The sequence below is a fragment of the Anabrus simplex genome, chromosome 7, assembly GCF_040414725.1.
Source record: "Anabrus simplex isolate iqAnaSimp1 chromosome 7, ASM4041472v1, whole genome shotgun sequence".
Lineage (NCBI taxonomy): Eukaryota > Metazoa > Arthropoda > Insecta > Orthoptera > Tettigoniidae > Anabrus > Anabrus simplex.
The window spans coordinates 114,136,515-114,162,049 of record NC_090271.1 but is presented as its reverse complement, the minus strand read 5'-3'; the positions used below and the strand labels follow the sequence as shown (position 1 = coordinate 114,162,049).

The window sequence follows — 25,535 nt, the reverse complement described above, 5'->3', positions numbered from 1 at the left end:
CTATAATTTACGGAGCCATCATACCATGTGTTACTGGTTTCCTGAAGCAGATGCTGACTTAAGTGCTTCCACCTTCGTTACATGCATTATAGATTACCTCCAGACGTACTGCGGTGAATCAAAAGAAATAATTTTGTATAGCGATGGATGCACTTACCAAAATTGCAACGTAATTTGGCAAACAGAATTTTGGATTTTGGATTTTTAATCCAAAAATTCTTAGAGAAAGGATATTTACAGATGGAGTGTGACTCTGTCCACAGCTGCATTGAAAAGGAAACTAAAAAATGGAGAGATATATCTCCCCAGTGACTACCACTCGATAACTAAAGAAGCCAGATGAATCCAAGTGGCTGGACTGCTCGAACTTCTGAGATTTCTCAGTGAAAGCTCATCAAAGAAATGAAAAATGTACACTTTTATTCAAAAAGTATTATTTCCAAAATCGCAAGTTCCTTTTCTGGAATAGTTTCTTTGTATCTATACACTGTGCCCAATTTTCAAGTACCACGGCATTAGGCCAGGAAAGGACAAGGTGAAACAGATCAGGTCCCTCATGTACCGTTCTTCTGGTGAGATATGTTACAAGCTTAGTTTCGATGAGAACTGGACTATTATTTCCCAAAGAATTACATCGGTGGAGAAGTGTGAATATACCCTCCTTCAGAAAGGAAGGAGGAAGGTAACTGCCAAGAAATTTCAGCACTTCCAGGAGCTGAAAACAGTCCTTCCGAAGGACTGTAATCATTTCTATGACTCACTACCTCATGAAACCAATTAAAAGACGTGCATTTATGTTGAAGTCAGTAATGTAGGAAACTTTTCAGTGGAAGACTAGTAATAATCGGTGAGTGGTGTTAATAATTTCACAAGACTTGAGAAAGAAGATATTACAATTTCCTTTGTTTTGCTGCAGTTTGTTGCATTGTTTAGAATTATCGTATATAATTGCACTTTTACGTTCTAAATACACTAATGTTCATAAAAACGAGAATACCTTGAAAGACTAGAGAGAGGAAGTTCATATTCACAGGATACATGCATTAGTATGTTCTGAAGAAATGATTAGCAATAGAACCATGTCGGCCCTCAGGTTCATGCTCCACATCGATATCTCGGCACACTGCCACTGACTGGTAAAATGTGCCTGTGGCTCTCGTTGTCACTATAAACCGAAGGTAATGGATCAGTGTGGCTTGAGCAGATGTGCAGGATGTCTCGCAGACGTATGTGAGAACCGTACCGTCAAATGAGCAAGTTTGAAAGAGGGTGCATTATTAAAATGAGAGAACGCGACGCATCCACTCAGAAAATTGCTGCTCGTGTGGGACGAAGTATGTCGGCAGTGCAACGGGTGTGTACAGAATGGTTCACAGAAGGCTGTAGAACACAACGAGATGGGTCTGGTCACACCACAAAGACCACCCCGCCGAGAAGATCAACACCTCATCCGAATGACATTTGCAGGACAGATCTGTGTCTACCTTGGCTCTAGTGCAACCGTGAAACAGTGTAACACATCGTACAATATCAGGAGTGACAGTCTGTTGTCGTTTATTACGGTCTGGGTTACCAGCATGTCGTCCACTTCTCTGTGTACCTTTGACTAATGTGCATAAACATGCTAGACTGCAATGGTATATGAATGACGTCACTGGGAACAGGAATAGCAGCAGATAGTGTTTTCGGACAAGTCCAGGTTTGTTTGTTTGAAAATTATGGCAGCATTTTGGTTCGCCACATACAGGGGGAGAGGCATCATGCCGACTGCATTCGCACAAGACATACAGCGTCAACTCACGGCCTTATGGTGTGGGGTGCAATTGGGTACAACCACAAAAAAATATCAGTTGGTGCTTGTCCAGTGCAATGTGACCGGTCTGACCTACGTGAATGACACCCTGCGACCCATAGTCATACCCTTTCTGCACAACACCCCAGGCGCCATATTTACGCAGGACAATGCATGACCACATATTTCTGCACGAACCAGTGCCTTCTTGTTGTTACAGGATGTCAGACTGTTGCCCTGGCCCGCCCAATCACCAGACTTGTCGCCAATCGAAAATGTGTAGGATATGGTGAAACGAGTGTGGCACTATGACCCAATGCCAACCACAAAAGATGAACTGTGCAACCAGGTGAATGCAACATGAGTGGCTATATCCCAGGACGCTATTTGCACCGTATACGCGTCAATGCCATCACGCATGGAACAAGTTATCCGTGCCCGTGGAGGACCCAGTGCCTACCAGGCAACAGAACACATGCTGACCCTAGGTGACTGAAATGCTAATCGTTTCTGCAGAACATACTAATGAACATGTCCTGTGAATATGAACTTTCTACCTTTAGTCTTTCAAGGTGTTCTGTTTTTTATGAACATGAGTCTATTAGCAGTAACATTGATATTAAATTGATTAGTTGAAGTTTTATGCATTACGTACAATTAAAATCACTTTTACTTTTTCTTCATAGGAATTGAAGGGCCAGTATTTGCTTGTTTTTCATTGATATGTTTTTTTTTTTTTTTTTAAGTTTTATGCATTATGTTCAATTAAAACTATTTTTATTTGCTTGTTTTTCATTAATTTTTTTTATAAGTTACTACTTGCATTTTTTGTGTTCAGAAAGGTTATTTTCCAGCACACTGTAATACACTAAATGATAATTATGAAGCGCTGCATAACCTCGTAACCTGCAACACAGCTAAGTGACCCAAACCGCACAGCCAACTTACTTGGTCGCAAATTTAAGACCAAAGGGGTTGGAAAAGAACAAGAGTTGACCAAGGGAGATTGGAAGGAAAGATGAAAGCCAGGATCCTAGCACAAGCAGGTTGAAGTATGACAGACTTAGCAAGGGGATGCATGGTTGCCAACCTTCGGTCACAAGGTGAAAGCCCCTGGAGGACCCCCTCATCTCTTATGATAGGCAGGGCATGCTGTAGATATATTCTCCTACCTTCACTCATACAGGGAGAGTGAGGAGAGATATCTATGAGTTTATGAAGTGAATAGATTGTGAATACTATGCTATTAGTGTATTATCAGAATGAATGAATGAATGAATGAATGAATGAATGAATGAATGAATGAATGAATGAATGAATGAATGAATGAATGAATGAATGAATAAAGAAAGAAAGAAAGAAAGAAAGAAAGAAAGAAAGAAAGAAAGAAAGAAAGAAAGAAAGAAAGAAATAGGCTAAATAAAAAAATCAAACCATCTCAGCAGAAAGCATAAAGAAGAATGGACTTCCTCCTTAATTTGCTGAATTTTGAAGCCTTCTTACAAGTATCCTCCCAAAAGAGGTTTTTAATGTTGCCATTGATGCTTTCATGGCCCATACTTACAGACATGGCTTTTGGGCTTATGCTGTGTCAAAAAAAAAGGTGAAATTATTTAAGTTTCATAGAGAACCATGCTCTGGGTCATCAGAGGAAAATCTCAACTGTCCTTGAGAAAGGCTTCTAAAACAATGAGCTTTGTATTTAGACGGTACCCAACAGAAGTGGAAATGGTACGTTCGTGACCAGATGGCTCTTCGGACGTGGTACAGCGCTAGCGTTTGAAGTGGAAGTTGATGGAACCATCAGAATTAGTCTGAGAGGGTCATATAACAGAACATAACCATGGTTGTAACAATTTCTCTACACATATTGTACCAACAAAAACCATGCCATGTAACCTTCATAGATTATTGGGAATGAGTGACAAAAATGAGATTGAATATTAATGAGAAAAACATACTTTATGTCCTAGCACCCCACAATTAAATAAAACGTTCATTGCAAGTGTAGTCAGAGTAAGGACAACCGTCCCTGGATTAGCTCACAGTAGCAGTTAACCTCTAGATGCCAATAAGAACTGTAGATTCTGCTCTGTTATAAATCATTGCTAGATATACACTTCCTGCGTCAGCACTGAAAAATAAGCTGAATGACTTCAATGGGAAAGGACAGCTAGTCAAAATCAAAGGAAATCAATCAAATGGATCAGAATCAGATAAAAGGCTTTCCCAAATACCAATCTTATCTTTTCAGTCATAAAAAATGAATGCTATTTCACCAGCATTAAATGAAACAGGAGGATAAAGTAATTGTCTATTACTTGTGTCTGAGTATTAAAAGCACAATACACTTCATGCACAGTATTTTTTATGTACAATCTCTTGGTGATTGTACAGGATAATATTAAATGATCCTCAAAAAGTACATCCAGATTTGAGGGCTTGTATTTGTCATCTTCATGGTTTGTTCAGGCAGGTCTTTATAACCTCTTAAAGGGATTATCTTAAGGTCTTGTACCAGACCAAAGTTCACCACGATGGTGGCTTTTTCAAGAACCGTAAGATGGAACAAAGTTTCTGCAGGTGAAGGCACTCAAGATTTTTGATACAACTGAATGCAGAGGCAAGATGGAAGGAAAAAGTGGAGATGGGTGGAGAATTTTTTAAAAATAATTATTATTAGTAGATACCCAGAATCTCACAAAAATCAATATTGACCCACTGGCAAATACATGGACTATATGCACACAGAAAACCAAGTTGCTCAAGTTCACACTTAAGGAACCAATGGCAATAAATTTAAAACCGAACAACACATGGACAAAAGGAAGAAGACAGACTCATAGTGAAAGGCTGAGGTAGTTTTGGGAAGATAAGAGGAGCAAGACCAATGCTAGTTAAAGGTTCTATGTGCTCCTTACCCAGCCTGGTTGCCACCTCTGCCACAATAATATTGATTATTTAGTGAGAGATGCTGAAATGGAAATTCTAAGTTCCCATGGAGGGAATTAGATATTTTTCCACCAATAGAGCATATCAGAGCAAATCAGATCAAAAATTAGATGTATGGCTTTTCAGGCTTTTGCTCTATTAACCAGCATTTCGTCTTAGGTCTGACACTAGACTCTTCAGAGTGGGATGTGTCAGACCCTACCCACTGATCCTGGGGTGTATGCAGGTGAATTTTTTTTCACAAGGTTATTTCATTCCTACCCTATGGGTATACAAAGTAGCTCTTAGGCCGTGTACAATATACATATATGAAAGAAAAAACAATATATTTAGTGGTATGTATATACATACTTAAGGGAAAAGTAGGAGAAGAACGAATGAGGATACTCTGTTATACAGATAGGTACAGAAGAGGATAACAAATGGATGAAGAGACAGGAATATAAAGAATAGTACAGGGAGTTACATTATATATATTCAGCTGGAGTAATGAGCGGGTGTGGTAGGAAGTTGGAGACAGGAGGAGGATAATGTTGTGAGAGAAGGTAGGACAGGGTTGTGGTCATGTTGGTGACGGAAGTAGCGAGTAAACGGAGAAGGTCCAATATCGGGAGGGGCGGGAGAAAATGAATGGGCGGCGGAGCGGGGACGTTAAGTGGTGGCGGCGGGACTGGTGTTGGGCGAGAAGAAGGGTTTGGAGAAGAAGAACGGACAGGGCGGGGTGGGGAGCGGGAAGGTTCTACTCGGTAAGTTCTTCCGCGAAGACGGACGCCAGTGGTGATCAGTTGGTCAAAGGCGGCGGTAGACGAGAGCTGAAGACGGACCATGAACGTTGGGCCGTGATCGTTGAAGATACGGAATGCTCGACGGGCCTCCACACCAGCCAGTTGAAGTTCGGTCTGGATATCCTGTTCTGGGATGGCCGGGTCGATGCCACGGATGATGCAGCTCAGAGACGGTGGAAGAGGTAGCGTGGCTGCGTCGGGCGTGGATTCTTGGCGAGCAGGCGGAGCCGCAGAGGTGGCAGCCGAAACGGTGACAGGGGGTAGCACTGGACTCGGGAGAGAGACAGGTAGGGAGATGGGGGAAGTAGACATGATAGGAGAAGAGTGGCTAGTCGTGGTAAAGACGGGCGAGGCAGTCATGGGAGAGGAGGCAGAAGAGGTGAAGGTGGGAGTGGTGCTGGTAAACGTAATGGAGGTTGGGGGAGATGGGGACCTCGTCGGGCGGGAGGAACGTGGTGGAACAGTGAGAGGGGGGTCCATAATGGAGCGCAGGTCACGGATGATATACTCGGGAGTCGGAACCACGTCGTGCCGGCGACCGGAGATGATGGCGCCAGCGGTGATGAAGTTCTCCACTTGGGCCTGTTCCCGAAAGAAGGCGAGGACGTCTGGCGAAGGCTGTCCAGAAGATCTGTCCTGTAGCCGTGCAACTTCCCAGATCGAGTGGCTGTGTCCATCAACTTCATTACAAATGAACCAGTCCGTGAAGGATGTGTCCACGCCTTTGATGAGACAGGTGTACATGGTGAGGGATAGGCGACAGCCAACTAGGCGTCTGCCCGTTTGATTGTTCTTGGGCCGACTGAGCAGAGAAGAGCGCCACCCAGCCGAAAAAATAGCGTGGAGAAGTGAAAAAGAGTTGTCACCGAAGCCCTATTCGTAGTGTGACAGTGTATGTGAGTGCAGGTGAAATTATCGGAAGCCTTTTATTAGGCACAGTCTGATAACTGCATACGGGAGATAAGACTCCACAATGGAATTAATGCCCGCCTAGCAATTCCAAATGGAAATTTTGAGTGCAAGGGGAGAGAAGGTACATCGGAATGCAGTTTTACCTAGTGTTGTATAGGCCTATTCCGAGAATTCTAATTGGCCAAAAATGCTGCTAGGGACTGTTGACTCACAAGTTACCTGGGGATTTTCTTCCCTTCTTGCATCATTCTATTCATAACTTGGATTGTCGCTGATAAGGTCGAGCTCAGGTAGTCAACTTGAGAAGGAAAAGGCAGTACAGGCGCGCTAATTAGTGAGACAGAAATGCCATAGCACTTCAGTTATCTGTTAAACATGAGTAACAAGGGACGATCGTGTTTAGATCTCGAGGCAAGAAGAAATGTAATTACAGAAAGTGACAAGGGACTTTCAGTGAGAAAGCTTGCCGAAAAATTCAACTGCGGGAAAACTCAAATAAAACACTGTTGTGAAGAATAGAACTGAAATTTTAAAGGAGTGGGAGGAAAATAGGAATCGAGGAGTGAAAAAAAAAAGCGGGAGTCAGTTTTTTCAGAAGTGAACATTGCAGTATATGAGTGGTTCAAGTGTGCTCGAGTGAAGAAACTGTGTGTGGGTGGACCAATGTTACAAGAAAAAGCTCGAGAAATCGCAAATAATCTGAAAGTTGAGAATTTTGTTGGTTAGATTGTTTTAGAAAACGTCATAACGTTAGTTTCAAAACAGTCTGTGGAGAAGGTGGTGATGTGTCTGCGACTGAAGTAGCGGATTGAAAAGATAGGTTACCAGACATTTTGAATAGTTATGAACTGAAAGACATTTTGAATGTTGATGAAACGGGTCTGTTCTTTAGAGCAATCCCGAAGAAGTCACTAACTTTGCCGAATGAAAGTTTCAAAGGTGGGAAAATGTCAAAAGAAAGAATCACCATCATGTTTTGTTGTAACATATTCGATAAAAAGAAAAATCCTCTAATAATCAGTAAATCCTTGAGACCCAGGTGTTTTAAAAACATGGACTTAAATTGTCTTGGTGTCGAATAGCATGCGAATAAAAAGGCATGGATGACGTCAGCAATATTCGAGAACTGGCTCCTAGCTTTGGATTCCAAGATGAAGGCCAGAAACCGTAATGTGATCTTATTGCTAGATAATGCTATGCGTCATTCAGAAATATGGCTTTTAAATGTAAAACCCCTGAACCTTCCACCCAATACCACTTCTCATTTTCAGTCATTGGATCGAGGAATCATTCAAGCATTCAAATTAGACCATCGTAAGAGGGTTTTACGGTAGTTAGTGGCACACATGGATGAAGCGGACTCAGCTTTTGATTTGATGAAGATGATCAATGTTGGCGATGCAGTTTCGTGGACAAAGGCAGCCTGGAATTCAGTCAGCGAAACCACAATCAGGAAATGCTTTGTAAAATGCGGCATCGCTAATTCTACAGTTGAAGAACAAGCAGAGGTAGAGGTTCGAAATGAATATGATGAACTTTAGACTTTAGCAACGACAGCTGGATTGACGTATGATATTGAAGCCAAAGAAGAGAATATTCCTTGCTGTGACGATCTCGAGTGCGACTGGCAGTCCTGACTCCAGGATGCACTTTATGGTAAGCTTTCTGTGTAATCAAGTTATACAGTAATTGTGTGTTGCATGTATCATAAAGTCCACGTTTATTTGCACCTCAACTCCTCATTCATTTCTTCTTGTGATAGACAGCTTTTAATTCTTTTAAGCTAAATTTTCAGCTTTAATTCACTGCACTTCGTAAATATTTCTAGCTATCCATAGAAGCCTTCATTAGTCATACAAAAGGACCATTTTGAATAAAACTTGTTACTGTTTTACAGAGCTCAAATCAGGAATGAAAAGTGACAATGACGGTGAGGCGGAAGAAGAACAAGAAGTTCTGTCAATGAAGCAGGGACTAAATATGCTTAAACAATTAAGGAATTTGTGTGTCACGCTAGACCGCAAGTACGGCGAGAACACTATGGAACCATTTAACAGACATTATTCCATTTTCGAGAATATTGCAGTTAAAAAAACATATGCTAAATTTACACAGACGAAGCTTCACGATTACTTCACAAAGCTGTAATGTTTGTAAATGATGTAAAATAACTTAAAATAACTCTCTATGAAATACTAACACAGAAATGACTTAGAATAATAAAAATAAATATATGTATGCTTATATTTACGATGAATGTTCTTTGCCGTTAAAATGTTTGATTATTTTTACAAACTTGTTTTAGCGGACACCTCTCGTAATGGACATTTTTCCTCAGAAACGACGGTGTTCGCAGAAGGGAGGTTCGACTGGAACTTTTATCACTGTGTGAAGCAATCCACAACAGAGAAGAGTGAAGTATCTTTTAAATATGTATTTACAAGTACCATTTGGTCAAACAGGATGCAAAGACTACTTTACAAATATCATTCACACAATAAGTCTGATCCTACCTGTAAGATCCACTTGATCTCTTACAGCGATTGTATCAGGGCTGATACTGACACAACTTGGGCTGAGTGTGTCAAGATGCATTACAGGCCAACGTGGTAAACATAAGAGCTTCCCATCATAACTGTACAGGCCTGTGCTGGATTTTTCCACCATCAGGAAATGTCTGAAAATATGAAATTTTCTACCTTAAGTTTCCTAGCCATCAAGGGTCATTAGAGAAAATGAGGAAATTGAAAATTACATCATTGAGCAGAATTTAAGGATAATGTAGGTTAGAGTATTTCTATAAACATGAGAAACAACAAAACGTGTCATTTAGCTAAACATCTTGTCAGACGACATTCGTAACAGAAAGATCACCTTTGAATTCAATTGTCTGTTACTCATCAATAGAGCACATGTGTTCTAATAATGCCCAAAGGTTTGAATTACTGTACTGAAAAGCAACAGCCAACTGAATTCAGAAGTTTTGGCATTATTAGAATGCTTGGGTTCAGTTGTGGTTCACTTCCAAGTTATGTATTCGTGGTGGTTTTTCCAGAAACAAAGAAATACAAGTTTCTTTATTTTTAAAAGAGATTAGTAATGGCAATTTTTACATCTGTAACATGTTAAGTTTTTGAAATATACTATAGATATGCTCATTTTAAAAATTCATCCCCTTTTACACTTCCCCTTAAGTGGGTTTTCCAAAAACAAACTATGCATGTTTCTTTACTTTTACAGGAGATTCCAAACACCAAATTTCACGTCTGTAGAATGTTACATTTTTTAGATATACTCATTAAAACATTCACTCTTTTTTCACTTCTGTTCACCCCCCGTTAAGTGGATTTTCCAAAACCAAAAAAATTGTGTTTCTTCATTTTTAAAGGAGATTCCAAATGCCAATTTTCATGTCTGTGACATCTTTATTTTTATTTTTAAAGGAGATTCCAAATACCAATTTTCATGTCTGTGACATCTTTAGTTTCTGAGATATAAGTATCCTCACAAAAGGTATTCAACCACTTTATCACCATTTTCCACTCCCCCTAAGGGCATTTTTCAAAAAAAAAATTACTTGTTTCTTTATTTTTAAAGTAGATTCCAAATACCAATTTTTACATGTGTAAACTATTCAGTTTTTGAGACATAGATGTACTCATTTAAACAGTTCACCCCCGTTTTCACCCACTTAGCGACGGAATATCCGAAAATCCTCCCTTAATGAGCACCTACACTGTAATATAAATGTATGCCCACAACTTCAAATATCTGTCAAGTATTTTGGCTGCACGTTGATTGCAGTCAGTCGGAGTTAGCCTTTTAGTGTATTATTATTATTATTATTATTATTAATACAACTACGTGATATTTATAGTAGTTTCATTTGGTTGGTAAATAGACTTCTTAACAAATATATAGGTAAATGATCTGCCTAGTCAATGCTATGTACTGATTTTTTATTTACCTTTCACCTCAATATTACGTCTAGTACATGTTTCGAGAATATATACAGTATACATTCTCTTCTTCAGCTAGTTGAATTAAAATTCCAGTATACAATAAGACCTAGTAAAAAAGGGGGGCCCCCCCATTAAGAAATCTAGAACTATGACCATTACAATGAAACATTTAAAAAATTGAAGGATGAAGACATGGAATTAAATTCCATCTTGCCTTATATAATAAAACACAATATAATAATGTCTGTTTGAATTAAAATGTTGAGCACAGCATCTTGTTGTGATGTGAGGTCACAGTATCCTTGTTGTTGCAATGCTTTCTTGTAAAACTCAAATGGAGTGGTATTAAGAATAAAATGAGATTGCACTAAAACTAGTAGTCATGCCGATACCCTCCATTAATAGGTGTGTTATGCAGCCAGGTTGAAATAAAGTTAAAAAGGTGAATATGATGATATAAGTAGTGCGAGCGGCCGGACAACTTCAGTTGCTTTTATATCTCCTCAATAGATGCGTGCCACATGCACTACTTACATCATCATATTTGCCATTTTAACTTTATTTCAACCTGGCTGCATAACACACCTATTAACGGAGGGTATCGGCATGACTACAAGTTTTAGTGCAATCTCATTTTATTCTTAATACCACTCCATTTGAATTTTACAAGAAAGCATTGCAACAACAAGGATACTGTGACCTCACATCACAACAAGATGCTGTGCTCAACATTTTAATTCAAACAGACATTATTATATTGTTTTTTATTGTATAAGACAAGATGGAATTTAATTCCATGTCTTCAGCCTTCAATTTTTTAAATGTTACATTGTAATGGTCATAGTTGTAGATTTCTTAATGCCCCCCCCGCCCCCCCCCTCTTTTACTAGGTCTTATTGTATACCGGAATTTTAATTCAAATAGCTGAAGAAGAGAATGTATATATATTCTCAAAACATGTACTAGACGTAATGTTGAGGTGAAAGGTAAATAAAAATCAATACATAGTATTGACTAGGTGAATCATTTACCTATATATTTGTTGTGATTAAGTCAATACAGATCCAATACCGGCCAATATGGTCAAGATTATTAAATAGACTTCTTTTCGGCATCCCCCTCTTCGGCCTAACCAACGTGTGACTCGAAGCGTATTGTGGGATCTAAGATTAGTCCTTGCCACAAGGACAAAGTATGTTGACTACACAGTATTTTTCTAAGTTACTGTCGAGTTTGCTAGTGTGCCAGACAGAAAATAACCGCCATAAGGCTCAGGAATAAATTTGCAATGAATTTAGGATATGGCATGATGTGTGGTTCTTCAAATGTTATATAGATGATTGTGGAGTATGGTTACTGAACTTCATATTGCGGAGATAGCGAAGTCGTGAAGTCGTGTCCGGTTGAGACCGAGAGAATCCCATAGCTGTACAAGAAATTTAAGGATTGTGCCTCGAGCTCCAATCATGAGTCCATGGACAGAATTATTGTCTAGGTGATATTCATCTTTATAGTAGTTTACAGTTGGCTGGTAAATAGACTTCTTTTTGGCATCCACCTCTTCGGCCTGGCCAACATGCGACTCAAAGCCTGTTGTGGGATCTAAGATTAGTCCTTGCTTGCTAGCTGGTTGAAAGGCTATCATGTCAAAATGCCTGTTACTCCTGTCAGTAGTTAGGCCAGAGACCTCTTCGTGGATCGTGAAACCGTGATCCCTCAGCAAGGTTGCAATCATGTGTCATATTGTATGATGGCGAGAATTTCTCAATACCTCCCTGTGAGGACAGGCTCCCAGGACATGGGCAAGAGTTTCGTGCTCTCTGTGGCAACGCCGACAGAGGGTGTTGTCCTGGGACCTTCCCGGCATGGAGCGAACAGCGCACACATTCGCTGTCATCTTGATGGCTTCTCTCCATTCCGCACAAGATAAGCTTCGGTGGTCTCTTATCCATTTGTTCCCTGGCATGTATTCCTGGAAGAGTCCAACACCATTTCTTTGTGCGGCAACTTCGTCCATGACTGAACTTCTCTGCCTCGTAGTATCTGTCGGACCTTCCTTACACTGGGAAGATGGCTACTTTTGGACATAACTTGATCATTCATTTCTATGCCTAGATCTTGCAAACAAATTGTATGTTCTTGCTCCAAGTTCCTAGTTGCATTAATGTAGCTGTTATTTGCAAGCAGTAATTTTACAGATGATAATATGCTGTAGTGTGACTTCCCAAGTGGCGCGAAACAAACCGAGGCTTTTATACTTCCTTTTGGTATACACCACGTGAACCGGAACATCTGCTGGTAGTTGTAATAATTCTTTAGTTCCACTGTTTAATATTTTATCCGCACCTGATAGAAAAGTTTGAGGTATCTTGTTTAGGGGAGTAACTTGGAGTGGGTAAATAAGAGTAGGTGATAATGAACTATTTAAAATTGGAAGTTTCTGTTCAGATTGCAGCAATGGTGAGTTAACAAGGATGTAAATCTTGTTTCGCGTCTTGTCAAGCAGAGATGGCAGATAAGCATGAGCACGTTTATAAGTGCAGACCTTCTCTTCGAGATTTACTGCTCCTAAATGGTGCATCATATCAACAAATGGTTTGCGCCATTAGGCGCCCCTTTTATCTATCTACATGTTTGGTCCCAAAACATTTTCTCGTATCTCCTATATTTATGGGTAAGTCCGACTCATTGGCTGAATTGTCAGCGTACTGGCCTTCGGTTCAGAGGGCCCCGGTTTCGATTCCCAGCCGGGTCGAGGGTTTTAACCTTCATAGGTTAATTCCAATGGCTCGGGAGCTGGGTATTTGTGCTGTCCCCAACATCCCTACAACTCACACACCACACACAACACTATCCTCCACCACAATAACATGCAGTTACCTACACATGGCAGATGCCGCCCACCCTCATCGGCGGATCTGCCTTACAAGACTGCACCCGGCTAGAAATAGCCACACAAAATTATTGAATTACCGTATTATTATTATGGGTAAGATTGAGTTCGAAAATTAGAACAGAATGAAATTTGGGAACATTTTTAACACTTTACATTATTTTTTGCATACTTATGTATAAGCCAGAACCATGAAATTTGGTTAAACATATGGCCATGAATCATGTCAATGTGCATACCAAATTTGATGACTATCTTTCCTATAAGCATGTCAAACAATGAAATATACACGTAAAAACCACAAAATTTATGAACAATCCAGAAATACAGCCAAATCTAACGTATAAGGGGGAGAGATACAACAAAAAGTTGTAGGACCAAAGTTGTAGATCACAAAAACTTTAACAAAGATTGTACCATCTGTTTTGTGATACGACTTACCATTTAGCCAACAAATACCTCAAAAGGAATGTCTGCACAGTCATTAAAATTGCCTTTGTATTTCCATATTTTTCTGGGTAAAAAGTGAAATATTTAAACATCTTGGAATTTTTCCGTCGGTTATAATTTTGCCAAATTTCAATATTCTAGCTTGTCTGGCAGATTGTGCTGCCATCTTGATTTTTGGGGGGGGGGGGATAAAAATGAGGAAATTCCTGTAAGTCTTTAAGCCCACGAAACCTTTAGGTTGTCGGTTTGGATAAATTATACAACTGCGTTCTTATGCTGAGCCCAAAATTTGAAGCCCCCCAGTGTGCCCCCTTCAGGGAATTTTGAGAATTTTCCATTTTTCTAGGGATCATGGTACCAAGTTTCAAATTTCTGAAATTTCTGGAAGTGCCTCATTAATTCACGTCTATTTTCATTTTTATACCTTTATATATAGATCCTCCAGACCAACTTGCTTTTTATATATATAGATACATAAGATAGATAGATATGATGTTCAATGCAGTCTCTACTATACTACCAATGGGGGACAGTATGGGTAAGTCCAACAAGTCTCTACCTCAACCTGAGTGAGAAGGTTTGGCTTCACAAGTGGTGGGAAATATGGAACATATTCTTTATTTTGCTTTAACCCAATGCAGTTAGGGCGCAATATATTGCATTTTGCAGGAAGTGCCATAGCAGTTACGATCAATATATTGTGTGTCAAACTTCCAAGTGTCATATCTTTGCTTCTCTATGTCTTTGAGCAATGACTCAAAAACATATGCTATCTGCCATCTATTGGCTATGTTACTGAAGCTTGCACTTGTTCCATATCCTCATGGGAAGTGCTTAAATTTATTTTTGTATGTGTATGTCAACTGTTTTTGGGAATAAACTGCTAGCTGATGAACATGGCTGCTCACAGTTGTGCTGAATTAGTACTAGATAGTGAGAAAGTGTTCGAAATTGTGATGAATGATGTCAGTGAGGATTCTGATTTTTTTTTTCCCATACAGATGAAGAAGTTATGATGACTTCCTCCCTGAATATATCATAATTGAGGGTAAAAGAGTAAGTGATAGTGACTAAGAAGAATTACAACCACCATCTGTAAAGAGGCACAAAACTTTTATCGTGCACAGTTCATAGAAAATACAACGGTTGGAACTTAAATAGTGGCAACACTGGTGTGGAGACGCTATGCAACGGAATCTAATATTGTCATTGATGGCACACGTTGGTTACATACCTTCTTTACCTCAGAGCAAATGGACCCGCCCTTCCCACATCACCTGCGTGCGCACAAGTGAGAGAAACACAGTCACTTATGAGCTAGCGGTCTAACGTAACGTTGTCACTATGTTTTCCAAACAGGAACAACGGAGTTGGATCAAGATTTTGAATATGCCAGAGGTCGTACAGCATGACAGTGTCATCAAGGTCTTCAGGAGGCTTGCGGGGAATATGTATTGCCTTACAGAACAGTGGCACGTTGGGTAAAAGCCTTCAACAATGGTCGCCAAACTGTGGAGGACATTCATCGGGCAGGTCGTCCTACGAATGTCAGTGAAGAAGAAGTGCATGCTCTTGCCGTGTTACTGGACAGTGATCGAAACCAGACGATTCGTGAGCTCGCATTCGCTTCAGAACTGTTGCAGAGATTCGACAGGCAGTAGACCACTCCATTCGCACCATCAACAGAACAGGCTCTGCTAAAGGTATACTATGACATCCACATTGCTGGCAACAGGTTATACACAACGCTGGTGACTACACTGAAGGACAGTAAAGGTTGCTAACATGTAACTCTTTTGTATCTGTTGTAAATAAATAGTTGCCACTATTTAAGTTACAACCTTTGTAATTATCTGGGAACTCATCTCTTAGCCTGAGTACAAAACGTGAGTGATGTAATTGCAAAGGGACTGCCTTGAATTTGATCCATTTATCCATAGTTCTATATTTTCTTGGCTTATGCTCTGCAATCACTATAAAGCATTCATTCCAATGATAACAGTTCCCTACCTCAAAATGACGAAATCAGCCCGAAATGAGAACCAACGGACCACGTATTAGAGCAAAGACTCTTAACAACATGCTGGGTCCACCACCATATTTTGTGAAATACTACACAAAAAACATTAATCATCAAGATTTTTACGTATGACTTGGACGCTTAAAAAAAATACGTGTTGTGTACCTCCATAGTAATTTATAATGGGGTTTATTTATGAGCCTGCAAAATACCTAAATTGTAGGGTATGTCAGTGCTTCAAACAGCTGACCCTCGAAGGCTTAATAGTAAGGTGCAACTGTCACAACATACTGTGATGTCAATATGTACTATAAGAGAATGAAATAAGACAATTCAGAGAGCCATTCCATTGAAATTCCTGTTAATGCAACAAAGAACTATGTTATAACACCAGTCAAAGAAGCAGTCTGAGAGGAGGAATAGGCTTTACAAAAGTGCACATTTTCCACTGCAGCAGACTAGTGTATTAACATATCAACAACACATGTGGGGACCCTGCACAGCAACACAGTATATGCAGTATAAAGGCTTCCATTAGTGATGGGCAGTCTGAGATGAGGTCTCGAGATTTCTCAGGATTTCTCGAGACTATCACAGGCACTATTTCTCGCGAGAAATTTCTAAAGATCTAGAGAGCGTGTCCCCGCATTGTGCGGCGAGCAGCGTGTCGTAGGCCTACAGGTAGTCAAAGCTGAATGTTGTTTGTGCCGAGTGTGCGAATAGCCAACCACGGTCCTTCTCAATTTCGTAAATACGTGTCAACAAGCGACTAGGGCGTTTCATTTCTACCGAGGTCTATTTTGATGCAGTATAACATAATTATAAAGGAAATGCATTCTGACATTGTATGCACTGGTAGGTACACAACTGCTACTGTAGGCACGCGTACCTGGATACTAGAGGCGTGCATTATTCAAACTCGAGACGAGGCAAGATGCGCCTTGCTGCATATGCAACCACCATTATGCATGAGTGGAATGTGTAATCTAAAATGCTTCAGTTGTTCCAATTCTTTCGACAGGTAGGTGTACATTGTTATCAGACCCCACATTCAATAAAACATGACCACCGCTTGTGTTTACCGTTATTTTGGTGACGAAGGAAACAATTTCTTACAATGTTATAGAGTATTTGCGACATAATTAGGTACTTTGATTTATGACGGTCAAATGTGAAATTGTGTCTAGTTGTACGCGACAACTTGAAGACGATGTTCGAAATGCAATGTAAGTCGTGGATGTCGGTTATTTTGAAGAGATGTCACATAGCACAGCCCGCTGTGTTGCTTATTCAAAAGAAGTAAAAAGACGTCGGCAGAAATACTTCTGGGATGATCGGACACTTACAAACGCATAATATCAATGAAGAGGAATCGTCACAAAACACCTCCGGCCCGGTCTGAATCACAAGAAGCTACTCTGCCGACAACGATTGTGAGGCACCCAGGTAAGTTTACATCCTAATAACAGTTAAGAAATTATATGGGTTATTCAGCTAAGAAGTCCACCTGACATAACTCGTGAACAGTTTAAGATACTGATATTCTGTCTTCACTTTCGTTAATGGTATTAAGGAGCTCATAGTTCAACATGCAGTGTTTTCCTAGGCTTTTGGCAAAATTTATCGTCACACGTGTTTTCATATGAGAACTGCTGATGATGACTATCAAGCTTACACTCGTAGTAACTGGGACGTCGCACAGCTCGCAGCACACGAGAATTGGTCTCGAGAGCGTTGCCATCACCCTCTACTGAAAGAATTGGAGCAAAATCGGGCATTTTAGATTACACGTTCCATTCATGTGTAATGGGGGTTGCATATGTAGCAAAGCACATCTTCCCCGTCTCAGGTTTGAATAATGAACGCCTCTAGTATCCAAGTAGGTGTACATTCTATCTACAGTTATTCACAAATGATGCATCGTTATTCAGCTAAGATGCCCACCCCAAATAAGTCGTGAACAGTTTAAGATACTGACGTCCTGTTTTCACTTTTGTTAATGGTATTAAGGGGTTCATAGTTGAAAATGCAGTACTTTTCCAGGCTTTTGACAAAATGTATTGGCTCACACGTTTTCATATGAGAACGTTATTTCACGCAATAACTGCCAATGATACACTATCAAGTTTACAGTCGTAGTTACTGGTACGTCGCACAGCTTGCACTACAGAAGGATCAGTCTCGAGATTCTCGCGAGAGTCTCGAGAGTCTCGAGCAAGAGCATTGCCCATCACTAGCTTCCATGCTGAGATCAAGAAAAATCAGTAGTCCTTTGGGTATGAAGTGTCATTTGTGCACTAAAGCTACCAGTAGTTCCTTCGATGTCTCATGGAGACACGATGCCCTGCGAAAAGGTCTGTTGTAACTGGATCTCAAAAATGCAAGATACGGTTAGGGCAGGGAGAACAGGTGAGATCGGACACTGGATACTGAGAAGATCACTAGCAGACCATGTAAAGTTAAAAGAGGGAAGTAGTGGAGGTCTTGAGTTGAATAGTTTTAGGTAGGTGTGTACAGCCGAGTGCTCTCCATATTTGTATGTATGCATGCATCTCTCTAGCGATTTTATAACTAGTTCCATAGCTAAAGCAGTAAAATAGCCATTGACTTTTAATACCCCTTGAAGAGATACCAACTTGAAAGATGAAATTATTTTATCAGAACAACTGAGTTCATTTGCCACTTACAGTCAGGCAACAGTAGTTAAAGATATCCACTGTGGGAAATGGTCTGTAAGGTTATAACTCTTCACAACAGTGCTCAAAAAATAAAAATAAATCTGATTTTGTTACCGGTATATACAGTTAATGGTTTAAGATTAAATGAATATAGAACAATTACACTAGTAGCAGGTTTCTAACTGTTGGAACAAGATGATATTGAAGCCATTAGTTCGCAGATGCTCCGGTTAATGACTGTTTCATTCTGTAAAGGAAAGTGTCTCATCACTGTGACTAGCTGTCTGAGAATAATCCCACTTGTTGCCAGTACAGGGTCTTCCAATTAACACAGAACTGCAGCTCAGGTGAGGTTGAGGCCTCGGATAGCAAACTGTCGCTTCTCGCCGGATGGGCAATACAAGGGCAAGCTGCCTGAGTGACTGCCTGATAAACTCTAATGTGCTTTAAAAGTACTCACCCATGTCGCTAAAGGAGATGCTGGAACTGACAGCCTTCAGTTTTGACACATTTCTGGCAGTCCATTAATCCTCTTCGTTCATTTCGTTAAAAGTGTGGTGTGTGAATTCGTTTTATACACTTTTTCTTTTAAAGATCCCCAGGCTGTTAAATCGAGGGATCACGGGGGCCCTATGAGCTATTGCTGAACACTTGTCAAATTTCCTGCAATGAAACAGGCCGAAGAAATGCAAAAGTATGTTCTCTCTCAGTTAATTCAGCAAAAAAAGGTCAAAAAATTGTTCACATATCTAACACTGTTAATTGTTTCCTCAAAACAATTTGGGCCCTATAATTCTCTCACCGGAAACTGTACACCACACCCCTAATTTCTTGTCATGAAGAGGTTCCCTTCAGAGCAGATCATGCTCTGAGTTCATTTGCCACTTACAGTCAGGCAACAGTCCAATATCGACTGTTTTGAGAATGTACGTATCTAAGGACGTGAAACCATGCTTTGTCTGAGATAAGATTTAGACTGGGATCAATTTCTCCATCATGCACTTTATTCAAAATCCATTCACTAAATCTAATCTTATACACAGGATCACATGATGTAAGTTCTTGCGCAGCAGTACATTTATAGGGTTTTAACTTAAGTAACTTTGTAGTCCTTTGTACAGAACTGTAAGAAATTCCAGTTTGCTGAGAAAGGCAGCTAAGAGATTTATTAGGAGAATTTTTCAGGTGTTGTCCAATATCTTAAAAATTTTCTTCTGTTAGAATTGTATGTTACCTTCTTTGCTTCTTATGATTAATATTCCTCGTTTCACAAAATGTATTAACTAATCTATGAATCGTCCCACGATTTGGAACTTGAACACCTAGGAATTGTTTTTGAAATAATCTCCTAACAGAACGAAAAGATTCTGTACGAACATATGAATTGTAAATAAAAACTTGATGAGGAATAGAATAATTAGGCGTATTATTATTATTATTATTATTATTATTATTATTATTATTATTATTATTATTATTATTATTATTATCTGTTTATTCTCACTTGACTTTACACACAGGTGTTGTTTCCACTAAAACATAACAAACTGTGTTGCATGACAAAAACAGAACCAGTAGACTCGAAGGCTCCCCTCCCTAGCATGCAACTGTCAACTTAGTCACTCCCAGCCAGTGCTCCAGTTCCAAGATAATTAGATGACCCAGTATAATCCCTATGACTTTGATGTCTTTTAACTTGTATTTGTCCATGTAATATGGAATAGTAGGCACATATTTTCTTCTCTTCATCCACTTCATGAGGTCGGGTCTCAAATTTGATTGTCTGGTCGAGTCTGAAACCTGTCTGATCAATGACAATCACGTTAATTCTTTTCATTCTGCTAACAATTGCAAGACCATTGACTTCTCTGTGCATTGTGTACTGCATTTCCCATAGTATCAGTTTAGATGAACAGATGCTGTGGCACCTCTGTTCATCAGACATTCACTGTTAATGCCAGGATCCTAAGATATGAACCAATGTCTCCACCTCACCACATACCCTACAGCTGTTATTGTCCTTGGATCTGCCTGGAAATGCTTGTAATGTGCGATGTTTGCTGTCATTTTTAGGGCATCTATCCATTCAGTACAAGCAAGCTCTCCCTGTTTTATTATCTATCAGTTAGCAAGAGTGAATTTTTGATAGAGGCCAACAATTTTCCCTTTCTTACTTAGTTGACACTAGTTTTTATATTCATGTCCTCTGAGAGATATCCTGATCTTCACAGTGATGCAACGTCTAATTGCAACTGAAAGGTCAAACTGCAAATTAAATAAATCTATAGTAACTATATTCTTTTTAAAAATTGTTTTACATTGCACCGACACAGACAGGTCTTATGGAGATGATGGAACAGGAAAGGGCTAGGAATGGGAAGGAAGCAGCCATGGTCTTACGTAAGGCACAGCGCCAGCATTTGTCTGGTATGATAATCGGAAATCACGGAAAACCATCTTCAGGGTTGCCAAGGAGGGGTTCGTGCTCTACAGTAAATGTGGATACCTTCATCAACCAGCCTTTGAGAAGCTTGTTTCTGCTTCACAGCTTCATCTAGAGGGAGGCATACTCAATCATTAAGAGAATTCTTCTTTCTAGTAGAAAGTGTAGGAAAGGGGGGGAAAAGAGAAAAAAAATGTAAAAGGACAAACACAGATGGAGAACAGGTTTGCCTCTAAGGAGGTTTTCTCAAATTACAAGCTGTTGTCATCAGAATATTCTGCACAAGTCCCCCCTTAACTGGCCGAGGATACATAGATTAAGCCATGTCTAAAAAACAAAAAGAAAATAATATAGTTAAACCTTTTTTATACTTTTTGTACTTATTTTTACACTTGTTTTTTTTCTGAAGTCAAGACTAAATTCTCATTTTTCCCATGTTAATTTATTTTGGATATTTTTTATTTATTCATTTTTTATGCTTATATAATAATACTTCAAGTCCCTGAAGATATGGAACATCATTTAAAATTTCAAATAATATTCATTGCTACAAACTACTTTTCTTGGTAATTATGCCTTGAGATGATGGGGTTAAGGTCTTAGCTTGCCTGAGCAGTGACCTTGAGTTCGTTTTCATCAGTAAAGCATTACCACTGGTATCCTTCACACATCATTAATTACAATGCATCACAACAACATGAGTAGTTGGAAGGAAAGTGTGTTACGACTCTTAAGAAGCTGAATACAGTATTACCCCTGTTTTACACTTTTCAAGGGACCCAAGGAATGCCAGTGTAAATGGGGGGAAAATGTAAATCATGGGAAACAACTTGTATATGTAAAAATTCTCTGCAAAAGGACATAAACATTACACAAATGCAGATTATTAAATTACAGAGTACTTTAATCTTAATCCTACTACAGTCCTTACCTCAAATAAAGGTCCAGAGTAAATTAACTGTTGACACTACACTGCCTTTGTAGTTCTGCTCATCTACTGACCACGAGCAGGGTACCAGTAGGTAGTTACAATATTGTGGAGTAGAGTATATTATTTTAATCTGGGATTTTTTTTTTTTTGTTTGTTTTTTTTTGTTTTTTTTTTTTTTTTTGAATGGCTACAGAATTTTCTAACATGCAATAAATTTTCTAACTGTTAATATATTTTTTTTAAATTCTATTGGGTAGGCAATCCACTCATCACAATTGTAATGCGTTTTGCGTAGATCTGTCGAGTAGGCAATCTCCTCGTCAGAGTTGTCATGCGGTTTGTGTAGCTTCCCCTGATACTTGTAATCGGCCAATTTCGCCCATGTACTGTCGTAAAGGATTATCTCAGAGGACAGGAAGGAAAGTAGGCCTCACTCAAATAATGTACAGGATACAGTGGATGTAAAAGAGGGATGAGAAGGATATGGGGGAATTGTAGAAGACAGGTGGTCTAATATTTTAAGGGGAAGGAGATTGCAGGCTAAGGGCTCTGTTCAGGATCAGAATTCAGGACAAGTGTCTGTTAGAAGTAGTCCAGTTTGGTCATCATGCCATGGTTACTCGAAGCATTGTAGGTTAGATGCGACGCCATTTTAGTTCGATTTTTTCCCATCTCAAACAGCCTGGCAGGAAGCATAAGATGTCTTTTATACATTGCGAGCATAGGGAATAGGGAATCCAAGTGGACCAATAAAAAATGTTGTAAACGATGGGAAAATGTGGACACAGGAAAGCGGGATAATACTGTATTGTGAAGGAAAGCGGCAATGAGAAGCTATTGAGGACATTGAAAAACTCCTGGAGAAACTAGAAAAGCAGATAACTAATGTGGAAGTGATTATAATGAGAGACTTAAATGCATAGGTGGAAAACCAAAGACAAGGAAAGGAAGAAGTATATGGATGTGGGAAAAGGAATGAAGGAAAGAAACTAGTTGAGTATTGTGAGATGCATGGAATGATTGTGGGCAACACATTGTTTTAAAAAAAAACAGCCGGGCTGAGTGGCTCAGACGGTTGAGGCGCTGGCCTTCTGGCCTCAACTTGGTAGGTTCGATCCTGGCTCAGTCTGGTGGTATTTGAAGGTGCTCAAATACGTCAGCCTCGTGTCGGTAGATTTACTGGCACGTAAAAGAACTCATGAGGGACAAAATTCCGGAACCTCGGCGTCTCCGAAAACCGTAAAAATAAAAACAGCAAAGGAAAATTACAAGATATGGTTGGGGGTTACAGAAGAATAAAATCAGTAACTGATTACTTTCTGGTGAAAAGGACAAATTGCAGACAGTTTATGAGGAGAAGAATTCGATGGAGATCATAGAGTTGTGGTAGCAACAATAAGAATGGGGAAAGTGGAAAAATTAAAGGAGATTAGAGATAGTAAAATAAGTGTGGAAATTAAAAGATAAGAAAGTATAGGAAGCATTTCTGGAGAGACTGAAACAACAAATTTCAGTTACTGAAGTAGGAAATGTGAAAGATTTGTCAGTGGGGCAGAGAGTGCCTATGGAAGAACATTGACGGGACTGAGAGAAAAAGAGAGACCATGATGGAATGAAAAGGTGAGAGAAGAAGTGAGAGGGAGGAAGAAAGCATGCCAAGAATGGAATAGAGACAAAAAAGAACAAAGCAAATGGAAGTATCATGATAATAAAAGGAAATGTAAGAGTTGGGAAGAATTTACATAAAAGATGGAAATGGATGGAATTGGCAGTAAAGGAGTGTTGTAAGGAATTATAGAAAATAAGAAAGAAAGAATTTATACAAAGCTGATGATGAAAGAGGAAGGTGGAGAGTTCATATCCAGAAGAAATATGGAGAAGATGGAAGGAATGTTTTGATACGCTACTAAATGTGAGAAATTGTGCAGAGGAGACAGCAGTGATACGTTGTAATGACTCAACAGTAGGAAATGATATAACCATGTTAAAAGTGGAATCAGCAGTTCATAAAATGAAGATGGGGAAGGCACCAGGGATGGATGAAATTAGTGTGAAAGTGACAAAGGCTGCTGGACTTGTTGGACTACAATGGACGTACAGATTGTTAAAGTGCATATGGAAACAGAAACGTGTGCCAGAAGACTGCGGAAAGGGAATAATAATACCAGTCTTTCAAAAGGGGGACAAAAAAGTGTGTGATCACTATAGAGGAATCAAACTATTATCACGAGTGGCAAAAATATTGGAAAGTATATTTGATAGTAAAATGAGAAGAAAGGTAGGAGGAAAGTTGCAAGACGAACAGTATGGCTTTAGAAGTGGAAGATTTACAGTGGACCCAATCCTCAGCATGAGGCAATTAATGGAAAAGAATTGGGAATTTGGAAATTATGTGGTCACGACATTTATAGACCTAACAAAGGCATACAACAGTGTTCCTAGGGAGAAGCTTTAGGAAACCATGGTCAAAAAAAGACTGGGTATACAAACTGCAGAAATTGTGCAAGCAATGTTCAAATGTGTCATCAGTGTACATACGAATACTCTGGTTGGAAAGATGGAATAGTTTAAAACAAAACTGGACTAAGATAGGAGTGTGCTGTCACCTGTCTTATTTCTAATGGTTATGGATGAATTTATAAAGGAGACAAAGGAAGAATATGGGACTAGGGAGATGAAGTTATCACAACTTGCAGATGATACTGTGGTCTAGGGAATGAATAGCAAAGAAGTGCAAGAACAACTTGATGCAATGAACATTAAAATTGAAAATTATAATATGTAAAGGGTGTAGGGATGTGGTGACCCCATCGCCCAGTGGGCAACCACTGCAGTCAGCCTCCCAAGCATTGGCAGGTAAACCATACACAGATCTAGCTGACATGAGGAAATGCTTGTCAGGCACTGACCATCTAGTGCAAAACCAAACACTTGCGCGAGGATCCATGATAGGGCCAGCAAGCCAGTGGTTAGCTTCTTTTATCGCTTTTAAACGTAAAAAGGACCTCGGATCGAAGTTATTACCTAATGTGACACAGTCTTTGAGCAGATCTATCAGGTATGATGGCCAACATGGTTCCGATGAAAGACGGATTTGCAAGAAGATTAAAGTACGAATTGGGACTATCAATATATTGACTCTAACTGGCAAGACTGAAGAACTCATAGATATGATGCAAAGGAGAAACATATCTATATTGGGTCTGAGTAAAACAAAATGGAGAAAGACAGGTAGCAAGGTTCTCAGAGGTGGCTACAAATTATATTGGTGTGGGCTGGAGAAGGAGGCCAAAAATGGTGTGGAATTTTTACTGACAAAAGATATTGATGCCATGTGAGAAGTTTCCTATAAGAATGATAGGATCATAAAATTATCTATACAATTAGAGTCAACAAATTACGTGATTGTACAAGTGTACTCCCTACAGACTGGATGCAGTGCTGATGATAAAGAAAAATTTCTTCAGGACTTAGATGATGTAATCGATGAAGAAAACGTTATTATTACTGGAGACCTAAATACGTAAGTTGGAGCAAACAGACAAGACTGTGAGGATATCGTAGGACCACATGGGTTTGGAAACAGAAATGCAGAAGGTGAACAACTGATTGATCTTTGTAAAAGAAATGGCACGATCATTAAGAACACCTTAAAAAAAAAAAAAAAAAAAAAAAAAAAAAAAAAAAAAAAAAAAACAGGAGAGCCACAAAATAACA

The 25,535-nt window shown here is 39.4% G+C and overlaps 1 protein-coding gene across 1 annotated transcript in view; it reads right to left on the bottom strand.

Annotated features, from left to right (window-relative positions):
- Oseg5 (intraflagellar transport protein Oseg5) overlaps positions 1 to 25,535 on the bottom strand; it is a 192,033-nt gene that overhangs the window by 77,836 nt on the left and 88,662 nt on the right. Inside the window, exon 9 of the mRNA XM_067151262.2 lies at positions 8,955 to 9,118. Coding sequence (XP_067007363.2) covers positions 8,955 to 9,118 — 164 coding nt within the window. The remainder of the gene's footprint in view (positions 1 to 8,954; positions 9,119 to 25,535) is intronic.